This window comes from Populus trichocarpa, chromosome 14 (assembly GCF_000002775.5).
Source record: "Populus trichocarpa isolate Nisqually-1 chromosome 14, P.trichocarpa_v4.1, whole genome shotgun sequence".
Lineage (NCBI taxonomy): Eukaryota > Viridiplantae > Streptophyta > Magnoliopsida > Malpighiales > Salicaceae > Populus > Populus trichocarpa.
In genome coordinates this window covers 10,296,244-10,313,179 of record NC_037298.2, presented here as the reverse complement: position 1 = coordinate 10,313,179, position 16,936 = coordinate 10,296,244, and the positions used below count along the sequence as shown (strand labels likewise).

Here is a 16,936-nt window from a genome sequence, read left to right as displayed (position 1 = left end):
TTGAAAATGAATAAAGAAAAAAAATCTATCTCATATTGAAAAGAAACATTCTTTTCTTTTTTAAATATGAGTTTTTATTATATAGTAAATTAAATAATAGTGGACAAACTCTTCTATTTAACTTTCTAATAGTATTACATGGATATAACAAGATTAGGGTTCCGGGCGAAGTGGTACATGTCAAGCCAGTGAGGAAAGGAAGGGAAAACGTGGCAAAGTGGCACAATATTAATGTCTATAACAAGATTAGGGTTCCGGGCAAGTATAGGCTAAACAAAAAGTGAACAGTCTGACAAGAGGGACAGCTTCAAATGGTTCAAATATTTCTACTGATTTAATTTAGTATAATTTGGATGATTCTGCAGATACTGGGAACTTAACAGGGGAATAATCTAATGTGGTTAGTTATGTCTTATAGTAGGAAATTTGAAAGACAAGTTTCCCTAATCCAGTGGAAAGAAAAGCATTTGGACCACTGCTATCGTTATACCAGTTAAATCAAGCCATGGAAAAGAAAATTCCCTAAGAAATCCTGAATAGAAAGGCATGATATATAACTGCAAGAAGCATGCCACCATACCAACCATTAATCATCGCGTCCTTATCCTTCTCAGCAAAGAGCCAATTCTAACAAGATCAATTACTTGGAAGCAACGGTTTCAAAGATTTTTGAGAAATAATTCATTGTTGGGCTGAGCCAATTAGAAAGCAGAAAATACGTAATTCAGCTAATTATGCATGCGTAATTTAATATCAGACATGGAGGCAACACATGAGGTTGAAGTTAAAGAACCTTTGACCGTGTCAGTGGGAAACCAAAGGAGTGGAGGGGACATAAATGTCAAAAAGTCAGTCCTGCTATAGAGCATTGCATGGCTGTTTATTACTTATCATTATAGTGCATGTCTTTCTCGGACAATTGGTGGAATCTAATCACGTCTTTTAGATCACTTGTTTCCAACGCAAAGGTCACCCCGCTGAGTTTGATACAAAAAATGACTTGAAATGCACTAATTAATTTTAAATGTGGAGAGCTTACCTTCCAGTATGAAGATAAGCTTCTAGTTGTGTGTGCGGCAGCTGCTACCATTTAATATTCTTTTGCCAACATTTTAATTAAGCCATTTTTTGTATATCAGAACTTAGTATTATGAAAGATTTAGTACTATTGTTGAAATGTGGCGACATAATATCATATAAAATCATATGCAGGTTTATGAGGTCCTATGATATAGTTTAAGCTGTTAGGTAAGGTTCTATGATTTATATTATTCTCTGACACATTCCCTCAAATGAAATTTCAACACTCCGTAAACCAACTTAGTTGGTTGGGTAATCCGATCTCACTTTTCACGGAATAGGGAGGTTCTATGATATAGTTTAAGCTGTTAGGTAATGTTATATGATTTATATTATTCTCTAACACATCCTCTCAAATGAAAGCCCTTTAGACTTGAAACTTGTACATACTCATATTACCTTGTGCTTAATTTTTATCAAATAAATGAAGATTGTAATATTCAAACTCGTGACCACTTGGTCATCAAGGTTCTGATACCATGTAAAAGAACCATCTCAACTTAATAGTTTAAGCTGTAGATAAGGTTTCAAGATATGATTTATATTATTGTCTAACATCTCTCTTGACAGCAGCAGCAACCCGTATGATTGAATTGAATGGCCCTCTAATTTTTTTTAAATTTCACTGTATGTCTGAAGTTGAGCCTTATTTTCCTAATAGAATTTAGAGAATATCCTTAGGCCCTAGAGATTTTCAAATATTCAATAATGTTCCGACAGCTCAATGACATTTTTCATATCGTGGATTGAACAGGGCTATACCATAAGTTTAGATTATATATGACAAAGAGAATAGTGAATGATTGATGAAGTTGATTTCCGAGGACATTAGCTTTCAAATCTTTGAACACATTTAGCTGAGAGAATATATATATTTATGAATCATGAGAGCTTTGATTCATGTATACAATGGTATGTACTTGAACTTTTTTCCCTTTGTATGGTTGTGCAATGGATCTGTGCTTGTATCATTGCAAACTTCCAGGCAGGCAGGCACGGAGGGAAAGTATTTCCCTCCCAGGGAAGAAAGACTAAACAATATTTGGATTCGGGAGAGTCAACTTTTTGTCCTCTCAAGGTTTCGAAAAGTATATTTTGAAGGGTTTTTTTTTCTTCTATAGATTCCACGAACAAATGGAAAGATCAACAACGTCCTTAACACTCTATAGAACACAGAAACAAGAAGAGGTCATCAACAACGTCCTTAACACTCTATAGAACACAGAAACAAGAAGAGGTCCATCATGGATAGCATTGCCATGAGGGCATGAAGAAGCAAGCCTTACTCAATTCCAAATTCTTATTATTATAATGCCAACCTTTTGTTTCTTTACCACACAGTGTTAAGAAACATCAAATCCCCGAGAGCTGAGAGATTGTCTTCTAGTCAAGAGGGATTTTTTATTGGGTCGGTGGGTTGTCATTGTTTCATGATAACGAGATAGGTAGCTGTGGACGCTGTTTTGGCTAATCATCTCCGGCATTAATCACTTTCTGTTAGCTGGTGATGAAGATTCCTCTCCAAGCAGCAGCAACCACTAATCAGAATTTAAAAACAGGAAAAGAAAAAAATGAGAAGAAATGTCGCAAAGGGTGATGATTTTGATCATTTATGGTGCATTAATTAATAGTCCTCTGGCATTTATGTCATCTTTGACTCTTTATTCGTCTCTTTCTTTTTGTGGTTCTATATATTCTTTCTCCCTTTTTGAGTGACAAAAGTGAAGATTTAACTTGTAAGTAAGTTGAAACAGAGTTTGTTATAATTGAGAGGCTGAACTCATCACGTAATCACCTCTAATATATTACGGTGTACACGAGATAAATTAATACAAGGAAAGCATAATATTTCATATTTTACAACAAAAAAATCCATGATAAAGTATAAAATTCATTTGTGAATTCATGTAGAGGAAGCTTTATGTAGTTTGATGGAAAAAGTGAGATAGCGCCTTTCCATTTATGCTAGATGGAGGTTAAAAAGAAATTTTTTTTTTTTTAATTAATGTGGTTGTATGGGTCAACTTGTGTACATCTCGACTAATTTTATAGACCCTGAAGTTAACGATTATGTAAGTTTCTAGTAGTTATGAAGTTTGTAAAACTCAAACTTGTATTCTCTATAGAGCAAACCTAAAACTTAACCAGGAAGCTACACCCTCAGGGTTGGAAATCATTTGTTATTGCTTGAATCTCACGTGGTAACCTACACCTTAGCTTATATAGCTAATTTCCCATGAATTATTCATGTAACTACCATGTTATTCAGCTTCTTCTCCTCTTGTTCCTCCACTGAGTTGTAACAATCCAATTCTCCACCAACCTTCCCCAGCGACATTCAAACATGATTCCTCAGAATTAATTCTACGAGAATGGCAGACCATGATTGCTTAACCTTGCAAGGCCATTTTTCTTTAGTTCCTATGCAGCTGGCAGCCATTTATCCGTGGAACTCATCACAGGAAAACAGCATTTCCATTGGCAAACCAGATCACTATTTCAAGCAAGAATGCACAGGCACGGTACAAACCAGGAAACCATGTAAATCGTGTTAAGACCATGCAAGGCGGCAGCAAAAGAGAAATCTAGGTTTTACCAGGATGATTTATGAAAATGAGCATCATATACAAACCAATCTTCTCTTCCCACCACATTATATAAAGAATATTAACTGTTTTACAACCAGCAGCAAGCTACCCTTGGAAAGCCTCTGCAGTACCCATGCGGATCGATGTTTCTTAATGTTTGTAGACTATACTCGTTACAGAATGGGACAAAAATAGGAAGGCTAGAAAAAAAGAATATTGGCTACTTTTTATAAGAAAAAATTATCATTACAAGGTTGACCGCTCCAAAATGATTCCCATCCCTATGACATGAACTCTATGCATGTGGTACTTCTTGATTTCAAACACAAGCGGGCCAATGGGGTCTCAAATCAACCCCGGGAAGAGGTGAGAGTGGAAAGGAGATTAAAACAAAAGAATCTCTTCCCCCAAAGCCCAAACAAAAAATACAACAGGAGAAACAAAGAGAATAACACAAACTAGCCGTGACAGGCCTCTTCTGAAGTAGAATTGACCAGACTCACCAAACAATGACTAACCTGAACCCATGGCAGAGAAAGTCACAGCCCACTTATCCCACAATCTGCAGACTAATTGGGAACTCAAATGTGCAAAGCTCCACAATAACTTCAGCCTGAGAATCCTTCAGGTCTGACTGACCTCTGTGACCATTGAACTAAGAAAATGCTTTAATGAGAATGGCAATGACTCCAATGCAGTATGCATGAACTGGACAGCAATGAACAACTTTGACCACAAGGCCTCCAAGCCACTAAATTACAAAGCACCGGCAGCAGATGTCTTCTCCAATTTTTCTTTTCCAATCACTACCCTCCTCAGCTCAGCATGCTCGGCAACACCGTTTGCCAGCGCTTGAAAATGAAAGTCAAGTGTCTGTGTAAGGTTCTGGAACCTTAATGGATCCAATGCTTGCATGGCTGATTCAACAGAACCAAAAACAACAATTCATGGTTAGATGGCACCAAGAATTAGTCTTAAATCTTCTCTTATGTACTGTCGCAAAAGAGGTTCCCCTTGCCTTTGATAGTGTCCACAAAGAAAATGAAAGGGTCCACCTCGTCAATCGGTGATTGCAACTCCTCATCATCACTATAGTCATCGTCAGAGTCATCGTCATCCTCATCATGTGGGCGGAAAGATTTTGCCTGTGGTGTACACATAGCAGGTGATGATTGAGTAAAATGCTCAAGAATGTGTCGAGTATAAAGAGTTGAGGAAAAACATGAAACAAGCAGTTCAGTGAAACTTCAATCAGAATTCACTGACCTACTCAGCTTCTCCATAAACCAAGGTTTTAAAAATTAGTTTCATATGAAGAGAAATTTGAAAACGATCTCATGTAAAATCCATCCAGGCTACCAAGTTATAGCTCAATGCATCTTGAATAACATAGCAAATCAATATGGAAAGAGATATAATCGGCGTAAATTAGCAATCCCAAAACAGAAGTTCACCTGTGAGATACAGTAATCAAGGTATATATATGGCTTAAAGTGAATGGAGATCGCATAAGGAAATCAGTTGCAAGGTCAGAACACTTATGGGCCATGGCAACATTTTGGTCATGCAATATCATATAAATGGGCAAGCAGATATAAGAGAAGCTGGCTCCATTTGTTTCACCTTCATCGTGGACTATCAAGGGTACAGGCACTGGAGAAACTCCAGAGCACTTGGCAAGCTGCTGTACTGTGTTATAATGAAATGAGTGGGCTCATAAAACACCAACCAAATACCAGTTTGAAATTTTTTATATCAATGGAGACAATGGCAAGCATTGTAATTTTAGTAAACTCTTTGGGAATTTATTAATTGTCTATTTGTGTCATTTGTTAAAAGATAATCAAGACAGGCAGCTTTACTCTTTCTAAAATGGATCTTTAACCTCTCAAAATTTTAGGTTTTCAACAATTGAAGTTCATGCTGTTCTCTTAGAAAAAGTTCAGGCTCAGAGGAGAATCATTGAATCAACTTGCATTGCCAGCTTGCACTTAATAACGTGCTTTTATAAGTGCGAGCATGAAAGAAATTAGGAGGGAAATGTAAGGGGTAATGCAGGAACTGAGGGTGATAAAGTACATGCTTTGACTTTTTCAGCAAGGACATGCAATTCAAATTGGATAAAATTGAGAACGAATGCATTCTCCTGGGATAGGGAGTAAATTGATTTCTCTTTTAAACACACTGGATTTTAAGATGGAAGGGACATGTACAGTATGCTCAATATTCATTTCCAATAAAAACAAAATATATATCAAGGCTACCAATATCACCAGCATACTGAAGAAAATATGGGGTTAAAAAGCCATGGATTCTCATTAAGAATGAAATATGAGAAAATGATCACACCTGTGCAGCTAACTTGTGAAGTTTAATGCTATCAGCTTCATCCCCATCCTCAGCATCAACTCCCATTTCTTTATCAGACCCATCACCATCATCATCTTCGTCATCAGTCTGGAAGCCATCCATATCACCAAGATCCTCAGCTTCTTCCTCCTTCGCAGCTTCTGTCCCAACACATAATGTACATAAGAATATCAATATTCTACCTAACATATAATGAAGAAAGATCATGGCGGTGGGAAAAACCAGGCAGAAGAGACAAAGACAGAGTCCGACCTGCAAGTTGATCCTTGTATTGAACTAGAAGATCAAGAGTGGCCGTGAAAACTGGCCCCAGAGCCTCTCCTGGCAATTGCTCCGCAGGGAGAGCAAGTAGTGATGTCAATCCCAAACAACAAACTTTCTTATCATGTTCCCTGCACCACAGAAATCACTAAGTATGCTCCACCAAATCATAGAAACCATTTAATGAAAATAGGAGAAAAATAGACCTCCACTTTACAGCTCATATGAAGCCCAAGGATAGAGAATAAAAGTTTAAGAAAAGTTACCTTTTAAAATTTGCCCGTACACCACTCTTTTTCACTTGCTGCAACATCTGGAACCATAGATTAAAGATCTCAGTAGCAACACCAAGTTTGTGCAATATGCTGAGGGTCAAAGCTGGATTGTAGTAAAGAGCATCCGCAACCTGCACAGAAAATTCAGAAGGATATCCTTTTAACAAAATCTCAATTCAAATACAATGGGTAGCCTCCTACAGACAAAAAAGAAATTCACTTAAAAGGGAGTGATCTTGTTAAGCTACCAAAAGCATTAACTACTACCTACCTCAAAAGAAGACATTTTTACAAGAATATCAAATAAATCTGAATGTCAGATTTCGATTTCCCACCTCTCAGAAGCCAAATCTCAGCCATAAATCAGGATAGCCTAGTATAGGTTTGTGTGCAAGAGAAAGAAAAAAAAAGGTGCAATATCTGTGACACGTGCTTATAGCAAGTGTGGGATGATACTTCGTAGATAAAGATTAATCAGTTCACAAAATCATTCTTTTCAGGCAATTCAAGAAACTTGAGAGTTATAACATATAACCCAAAGACTCATAAGTGAACTCCACCAAGAATGGAACTAACCCAACGCATACAGTTGCAACAGGAACCCATATTCCTACCAACTAGAAAACTGAGTAGTATGAAACTTACAAAAACAAATTAAAATGTTCTCTGTAGAATATTGATTAACTAGGACATGGCAGATCTAATAAATTCTTCTGTTACCCCAACATCAAGAATGCATGTGACATGGAATTTTAATAGGTGCCTTGTTTTATAAATCTATCAGTTAGAAGGGATAGTTCAGGTTGTCAAGTGAAAATTTTGGTGTCACCAGCAATAGTTGACTGACTCTCGGTCACACATAGAGAACACATTCAAAGACAAACATAATTTTAAAAGTAAAAGAGGTTATTGGAGGCAGAAATTCCCTGGGAATGAAGTGGACTGAACAATCTCAAATTTCTCAAGAAATGGATCTTTGATAAAATAACATGAAATTACAATATACATTATCCCATGGAGAATCCTTGCGAGCCAGCTTCCAATATATCAATAATGATGAATAGCCAAAGCAACATTATGTGTTTATTCCAAAGAGTGTGAAGTACCAATCAAAAATTACCTTCATTATCATAACAAGCCCCAAAATCCGACACTGCCTGTTTACCAATAAAGACCTAAAATTCCTAATTAAAAACAAAAAAAACCTTACATGATTAGTTATAGTGTGAAACACAAGCCTGTTCCACAATCACACATACTCTAGGCCTGTCTGCTCATAGTCAAGGTTAGGAATACTGACTTCCTACTCAAACCTAGTACGAGGTGAATGTTCAAAGTTTCAAACTACTTGAAAAAGTCAAGCCTGGGAAATAAGCAATCCCCAAGAGAAAAAGGAGCAAGATATGGAGTTCAGGGGGCAAAGTATAATCAAAGGAGTTCGGGGAGTAAAGTATAATCAAAAAAGGAAAAGTCATGCATCAAAGATTTGTAAAGTACCATTATAATTCCTTACCACTTGCATAAGAAGACATTTCAAGTATGATTTCTCAGTTCGACGCAACCGCTCAACAGTGATTCTCATATATGGCTCAACCCACTGATCCACTTGCCCTTTACAGTTCTGAAAAACCACTTCAATAAGCTTTGGTGCTGGTTCTATGTCATTGTCTTCCAAGTTTTTATCTGCCATGATCTGCAAAAGAACAAAAAACATAGACCAAAAAACAAAGATAAGTAGATAAAATAAATTAAAGAATGTTCAAGAAAATAGTCTCTTCATTCTGCATGCTTCAATTGGACAATTAGCAAAAGAAAAAAAAAAAGCATTTAATGATTCTAGAATAACTCACATATGAAATCATTTTCCAAAGACTTTGTTGGTAATCTGGTTCTCTGCATGCAAGGAAATGTGCAGTCCCCCTGGATATATAGTTGTCCAAGGGAACCAGAATGTCTGCAGCAGAGCATAACAGCATGAGAACTGTCACAAGGACTAAAAATTTAAAAGCATCATAATACAAATTTAATTCATTCAATCACAGACCCTCGATTTTAATATCTTGTTCAAGCTAGTAAATAATGGTAGCAGTTTAGAAACATTAATTTCCTAATACATTTAGCAAATCATATCAATGAGGGTATAAAAACCAAAGACAGCATTAGCTACCAAGATGTTACGTGTGGCAGAAGAAGTCAGTGAACTAAATACGTACTAGGAAAGAAATCAATTGCCCAATCTGCCAGTGCTTCAATCATCAAGGGCCAAAGAGACCACATCTCTGTAGATATCGTAGGAGAGAAAAAGGTCATATATGAAACAATTTCCAAAACTTCTTCGAACACCTCTGCAGAAAGATATAAAAAGAGTTCAATTTCACAATTTCACCAATAGAACAAAAGGCTCAATCAATATCATGCCATCAGAGACAATTAAGCTTTAACCAGAGATTTAGGCCCAGAATAGATTTAATTCCAACATTTTTGACATGGGAAAAAAATAAAATAAAATTCTTCTTGTAAGTTTCAAGGAAAAACATGGGGATGGGAATTCAATTGCAAAGTCTAAGTTTTCAAAACACTTTATGGTCCTGCTTTAGTATTTTTCCAATCAAGTGACAAGCTAACACAGGATATAGATTTACATGCTACAAGGCATAGGTGTCTCATTCCCAGGAGAGCAACAGGAAAGAAGACTGGATTGCCAAGAGTGAGCGGGAGAAAGAGAACTCAACTGGCCTTCAAACCGCATCACAAACCAATCTCACTGGATCTGAGACAGCCAGATTGGCAAGCAGAACCAGAATGACTAGAAAAAATTAAAAATTCTACTAATTAGAGCATATCACAAGGATACAAGCAAGTCCTAATATTCCAAGCAGCAGTCATCGCAGAATTCAATGGGTTCATTCAGACAAGATAAGACAAGCCAATGGATGCATGCATACCTTGGCCATCGGTTGTCAACATTCTACGCATTATAGGAAGCAAAGTTGGCTCAATTTGGACAAAAAGATCAGGTAGCCTGCTGACTGACTCGAGAATTGTGCTTATTGCACGCAAACAACCAACTGCAGCTAAAGCACCAGGATCGTCAGCTTCGTCATCAGCTTCTGCAGTATTCATGCATCTCCAAAATGCAGCTGCCTGAAATAAAGGTGTAATGTCAGTCTCAGTCAGACACAAATGTCCAACAACTATAGCATGTAATCAGAACAGATGAGTATTACCAAATTCTGGCATAATCCAAGAGCATAGGGTGCCATCTCCTCACCAAATTTATCCACTATAGTTTCCAGAGTAAATACCAAGTCCTCATTCTCTACCTCATTCATTAGTTTGAAGAACTCTGGATGGGAGGAAGAAAAAATAAATGAGTTACATCAGCACTTTTAGAACCTTTTTACCACAGGCTAATTGGTCAAATGCTATTAATAACCTGTAGAATTGAATGCAAGGAAAAAAAATCAACAAAAAAAGCAGTGACACTGGTAAAAAAAAGATCTATGAACAAAGAGAAGCCAGCTCTATTTAACTGACTTCAGAAATTAATGTCATCACAAACCAAAATGAACTGTCAATGAGTATAATCACATACCATCAAGAAGTTGAGGAAGAATCGGACGGATCTCACTTAAATCTGAGTCATACATAGAATTCATTTAGAAGATAGATAGATAGATAGAGATAGAAAGAGAGCTAGAGAGTGTAGCAGATTCATACCTTTGCAGGCTTCAACAAAGCTTCGCAATGCAAAAACTGAGTCAACACGCACAGGAAGCTCTGGATCACGCAACCCAGAAACAACACTGTGTAAAGCTTTACGGAAATTGTTCTGGTCTGAGAAGTTAATGTGAGCATATTGTCCAGCAACCCATGCAGCCTAATATCAACACCAATAATAATAATAATAATAATAATAATAATAAAAAAGAATAAACTGACTCTTAATGAACTAACATATAGACTTTGCAATCTGGGAAACGCAATTAACATTAAAGAACCAAAGCCAATAACAACGGGGTATAGCTAAAATATAAAATGCCAGACAGAAAATGATTTCAAAGAAAAAAGAGCTAAAAGAGCAATGAACCTTTGCTCTAAGGTGGCCAGCAGGGCTGCTGAACTCAGGGAAAACATGTTGCACTAACATACGCTCCAGCTCAGATTTGTAAGGGTCAGTTTGTTTCAGCTTATCACAAAGTGCTCCAATAGCAAGTAGAGCACCATCCTTTTGTCGATAGGGTTTATATTCCAATGGTGCTTCATCAAATCTACAAAAAAGAAAACATCAATCTGAGAAACATTAAGTATCCAAATATATTTCAATCTATTTCAAAGCTCAAAATGAAAGATACCTCTTAAAAATTTCCACAACGAATAGAATGAACTTTTGAAGGTTCTCCTTCCCACGTTTTCTAACCAACTCGCTGACAAAATCCATGGAAGCAGTCCTTGGACTGTACAAATCTTCAATGATATCTGAAACAAGGCATGCCATGTATGAATCACCATTAAAACTCAGGATCTTTTAAGGAATGATGTAGACTTTTTATGTTTATGGAGAAAAGGTGGCTGTGGCTGTGGCTGTGGCTGTGGCTGTGAAGGGTTCATGATTGTTCATGAAAGTGTTTGGTAATGTTGCTGGTAATGCGTCAATTTTAAATTTAAAGAAAATAAAAACAGAAATTAATTAACAAATTACTACAGTTAATTAATTATTAAAAAAATGAAGGATATTTTTGTTGTTTATCAATTCATGTTGAAAAGCACCTCTGAAAGTATGAAATTAATAATTCTCCAAAACATTATTCAAAATGTTTTTGGAGCCCAAAAGTACACTTGAAACTCGAGTCTTTTTCTAACCAAATGGTTTATTGCATTCTATGGCAGGGTCAGCGCCTCCCACAAGTCCAACAATAATGCCAAAGCACTTAAGTCTTTCAAGCAATGGATCCAGATTTTGATACTCACCATAACCCTTTCTCACATATTCATGTGGGTCTTCATCCCAGAGCTTCTGATCATTGTCATTAAAGCACATAAGGGGGAAAACTATCTCAAAGAGAAGAACGTCAAGTCTTGGTTGCAGTAGATTGTACATGCTATTCTTTGAGATACTGCATGTGAGCAAAAATCAGTGTGACAACATTAGCCTCCAACAATACACCATAGCAGCAGTGCAACATAACACAAAATTGAAAAAAAAGGAGATGTCAGTGGGTGCCCTTGGAACTTGTTAAGAAACCAGTTATTCGTAGCGAGTTGAATGTTTGAGAAGTGCATCATTTGGGTCTTAAGCATTGGGTTTGTGATGTAATTAGATGAAAAGTTCGGAATTCAAATTTTTCTAATTGTTGCAACATTTAACTACCACAAACTAATAATAACTAACCTTAACAAGTGCCCTAAGGGCACCCATTAGCCAAACCCAACAAAAAATATTGATAAAATTGTGATGAACAACTTGTCACAATAATGCAAAAGGCATAAAAGTCATGTGCTTTAGAAACCAAGGCATGTTCATTTTTCTGCTGTGTACATGAGCTTGAGTTTCTTTCATCTTGCAATCAAATGATAAATGCTTTTAGAATTACCATGCCAAAACAAAGGGGAGAATAAGAACAATTCAGTAAAAAGATGAGCAAAACGATACTATCAAAAAACAGAGTCAAACCCTAGGGAAGGCCATGAGAAAAAAAAAATCTCATGAGTGCATCAGTTTGGGTTTTAAGCAGACGTGCCATTCACACCTGAAATGATGCATATGACAACAACAACTAGCCTCAATTTCAAACTTGCCCAAACCAGGTGCATTCAACAACAACAAACCTCAATCCCAAGTTCCCGACGCCAGCTAGTTTGTAGAAACAAACTAGTTTGGAACACTGCCAAAAAGAGTTTAAAAAAACTGGGAGCTGATATATATGATAATAGAAAGAAGGAATGGGATGTAAAATGTGAACAAAAATATGACTCCAGTATGTGTGAGAAAGCATATTGTACAAACCTGTTACTTAGGTACTGAAGAACTAGGTTGATAACTCTGTCAGGTAAATAGCCACCAACACGGATCACATTCAATAAATTCAAGTGGCACTCCAAAATCTTCCCAGCAAAATTTTTCTGAAATATTTGGGCAAAAGCTTTGTTTTCTGGGTTTTGAAGTTTCAAATCTCCAAACCTACACGTGTTTAAAATGGTCATGACACACTAAACGACATGATCATCCCAACTACTCTAAGCTTATTTCAAACACCAAAACATTACCGGGTGTATAGCCTGTTCAAAATGTGAATTGTCCATTTCTTCACCTTCCACCATCCCCATGACTTCCTAAGCTCGGGATCCACAGGCTGGCCATCAACAGGAACAGGCCTCTCCAGAACAGTTAAGAAAAGAACCATCCAAGCATTGAAGACATTTGGATCAAATAGCTGCTTTGGAATCTCCAACTGATGATCAGTGACAACAAATTAAAACTTGTAGATCATAACATCAAAAATACTATAATAAGCCATGTCTGAGAAATTTTCTACAAAAACAAACTACCTACACTAGGATATTTCCTAGTTCTAACAAATAATATATGTATCATTTGACAGCATCCTAACCTCTTAATGTCTTATGAATGCCGGAGATAGAAATTGCATATGATCAAACTTTAATTTCTTCCTAAAACAGGGTAGAAAAGTATTAAACATACTGTTTTTGTACTAATATCCATATGCAAAGAGTGCCAACATTAGGTCCTCTTCTCCTAGCACAGCAGTAGGTTGTTAAAGTACATGTTGAATGAGTATAAATTACAACATGTACAAGACTGCTCTAAACATTAAGGGAGAACAAGTTTCATAATTGTCATAAGCGGAACTGAAGGATGAACATGGAGGGGAACTTCAGCATGGCTTACAGAACATCTCAATATGAGCAAAATGCAAGTCAAGTAGCAAAAAAAAATGGGGGGGGGGGGGGGGGCGTGACTCCAAAAAGCACATTAGAATATGCTCCCCATGATAGATATACTGGAGCATCCAATAAACAAGGAATCCTTAAATGGAATTTACATATGTTCAATATTGCAACTACCATTTAAGAACTTACATATATAGATGACCAGAATATTTTACAAATAAGCTTAATCAAATCTGCTACTTCCAGAGAAGGATTCGGAATCTGGACAAGCTTGTTGAATATGTTGAGGAGATGAGAGAATGTCTCCTCAACAATGCGATAAACAGGTGTCCTCTCCTCATCCGACTTGAACCTATGAAAAAAAAAGTTTCGTAATATTAGAATGGATGTTTAATGTAGTACATCCCAGATAAGAAGGTGAATATGGATTTTGACATAAAAATTATTACAAATGGAATTCCACCAATCAGACAATTTATTGAGCTCTTCAACCAAACTCACAAGCAATGTGCTCACTGCATGGAAGAATACGATGGGTGCCAAAGCATTCTAACAAAAACAAACCCTATTGTGACATTTTCTTTCTTACAACATTCTTAAATGGATCGTTTTTTCTAATCCCTAAGTCAAATTGGTACAACAGCTCACTTAAAGCATTCAGACACTGTTGCAATACACTACTGGAAATCCAAAGTGAGGGCTGAAAAGCAGTCCCAAGACTCTCATACCACAATTTATTGCTTGGGAAAGATTCTTTTCACTGATAATAAACAGCATCACTGATGAAATAAGGGAAAACCAATCCACACAGTCTAACTAACTATCAAGCACAGGTATCTATGCCAATTATATAGTCAGCCAAGAAATGACTTTTTTTTTACGTGCAAAGATACAGAGGTTAAAAAAATTTATATGAACACGCTTCTCATCAGCACCACAGGCCCATTATTCAAAACCAGGTCGTTATATTTGAGCTATATCAAGCTCAAAGGCCATATGCAAGTTATTTATATGTCTTTCCTATTTTTTTTGTGGAAAATGATCCCAACATCAATGTTTAGATATTTATGAAATGAAGAAAGAGAACCACAAGCATGTTCAGAACTTGAGAAAAGGTCAAAAAGCTTAGTGATTGGCATATTATCTTGGAAGCGAATCAAAACATGAACAACTAGCACATCCTTACTCGTATTTTCTAGAAAGAATCCTCAACACAAAAAGAGCTCCATAAACTTGCTGATCTTGTAAGTTATGCTTGATCCAATCCAGAAGGTGCGGCCACTGCTCTGGGTAATCAGCATGGATCATTGTTTTGATACATTCGCCCAGCTGTACCCTATACATCATGGCATGATGTTTAATACAAAGGAAGAAGAATCAGAAAAGCCTCTACAATGGTCCACTAAATTCCAATACACATTCTACAAAAAAAGTTGAATTTTGACAATTTAAAAAATAAAAATTCAGGAGATCATATTTATCCAACAAAACACTAATTAAAGGCAAGAAATTGCAATTCAGGAGAGAGAGAGAAAATTCCCAAAATGTAAAAATCAGAATCATCAATAAAACAGTAGAAATCACACAATTATACCTCAACAAAGGTGGAACTTGCACAAGAAACACTAGGATGTGATCCCTCACCATAGCTTTATCATTATGTGAGACCTTCGGTTGCTCATCTACAATAAATAATAACAAAACCAAGCAATAACAATCATATACTAATCAAAAACAACAAGCTGCTGGTATAATTAACCGACGAGGATAGCATACCAGGCTCATGCGGTGCCCAGTTCCTAGCAATGAAGTTCTTGAAGTGAATACTAGCTACTTGACGCACAGCCATGTCGCAATTATTGTCCACGATAATCTGCAGCAATCTCACGAGATGCTGAGGAGTGTACTGGAACTGCAATCAAAACACATCTTTAACTGAATTGATTATCGCAAAGGTAATAAAGCAATATTATAATTGATCAATTATTCAATCTTGAACCTGATCGAGTCTTTGCTCAGCGGCTTTGCGTTCATCGGGATTGGGACTAAGAGCGGCTTGTAGGACAACAGCGAGGCTAGGGAGATCCATATTATTATTATGATTATTATTATTATTATCCAACTGATCAAAGGATAAAAAATTATCGATCTTCAGTATTTTTTTTCTTTTTTGGTTATGTCTAAACCCTAGCTGGGCCGTCTTCTTCTTCAGCTAGGCTTTAGTAGTGTGGGGGTGGGGGGGGGGGGGGGGGGGGGGGAGGAAATGCAGAGAAGAAGAGGGAGAAAGTGTGCGTGCGTGTTCGGGTTACGGAGAGAGACAGCTAGTGAATGTTGTATTTAAATGATTAGGGTTTACGGTTGTTTAACTACAATGAATTACGACATGCATGTGAGTTTGTTTTTTCACCGCTTCAAATTGTTTCAGTATTAAATTAATATTCTTTAAATATTTTTAAAAACATTTAATATGTTTATATTAAAAATATAAAAAATATTTAAAAAAATATTATTTTGATATATTTTTAATTAAATAATATTTTAAAAAAACATTATGTATCAAACACACATAATAATTGAATTTTAAATTAATTTCTAATGTAAAAAAAAGATATTTTACATTTAATAAAATGAATAAAAAATATATATGAAATAAAAAAATAAAATAAGCTGTTAATATTAATTAAAAACTAAGACAAGAAGCTAATTTTCCTTATAAAAAATAAAAGAAGTGCACGTACAAATATTTTGCTTCATGAAAACATAATTTATTTATCTAAAATTTAAAAATAAATTATAATAAATCCTTTGAAGTATTATAAAATTATAGAAATAATTCAAAAAATTAATTATTGTTTAAAAAACTACAAAATTTAAAAAATAAGAGAAAGGATAATGATTAAAAGTAAATTAATGAAATTTACTTAATTTTAAAGAGAAAAAAACTGATTTTAATATCAACGGGTTTTATTTAACGAGGAGATTTAATTGTTGTGTTTTTGAACCTTGCAAGCAATTGCATGTGTTTTTCTTTTACTGGGCTAGGTGTGTTAAGCCATCCGTTCCAAGCGTCTAACTCCTTTTTAACTTTATTTTTTTAATTTAAATTTAGATTAATGAAAATATATTAGTTAAATAAAATTTGGGATGCCCTACCTGGAGAGTATTCAATTTTGATTGCAATTACTTAAAATAAATAAAGTATAAAAAAAATTTATGATATTTTTAATAGAATAGAGTTTAATTTTTACTTGTTTTCTACAAAGAATATAACATTTTTCTTTTGATATTAGTAGCGTCCTCTTCATGAAACCTTATATAATATTTATTCAACAAATTTCATATATATATTTATTTTTATTATTATTTAATTAAATAAAGAACTAATTCCAACAAATAAAGTTATTAAACCAATTGATCTATAACGGGGTGTAACAGGATCAAGTATTTTAA

General features: G+C 35.6%; 1 protein-coding gene across 1 annotated transcript; it reads right to left on the bottom strand.

Annotated features, from left to right (window-relative positions):
- Window positions 1-3,705: 3,705 nt before the first annotated feature.
- Window positions 3,706-15,726, bottom strand: LOC7462036 (importin beta-like SAD2). Its single transcript, XM_024585081.2, has 22 exons — window positions 15,486-15,726; window positions 15,263-15,398; window positions 15,081-15,168; window positions 14,673-14,822; window positions 13,676-13,838; window positions 12,842-13,026; window positions 12,582-12,755; window positions 11,546-11,691; window positions 10,930-11,053; window positions 10,665-10,845; window positions 10,295-10,454; window positions 10,170-10,211; window positions 9,802-9,920; window positions 9,520-9,718; window positions 8,788-8,919; window positions 8,425-8,528; window positions 8,088-8,267; window positions 6,566-6,705; window positions 6,291-6,430; window positions 6,018-6,178; window positions 4,687-4,813; window positions 3,706-4,585 (listed from the first exon to the last, which is right to left on the bottom strand). The coding sequence occupies exons 1-22, from the start codon at window positions 15,573-15,575 to the stop codon at window positions 4,425-4,427; spliced, it is 3,102 nt and encodes a 1,033-aa protein (XP_024440849.1). The 5' UTR covers window positions 15,576-15,726; the 3' UTR covers window positions 3,706-4,424.
- Window positions 15,727-16,936: the final 1,210 nt, after the last annotated feature.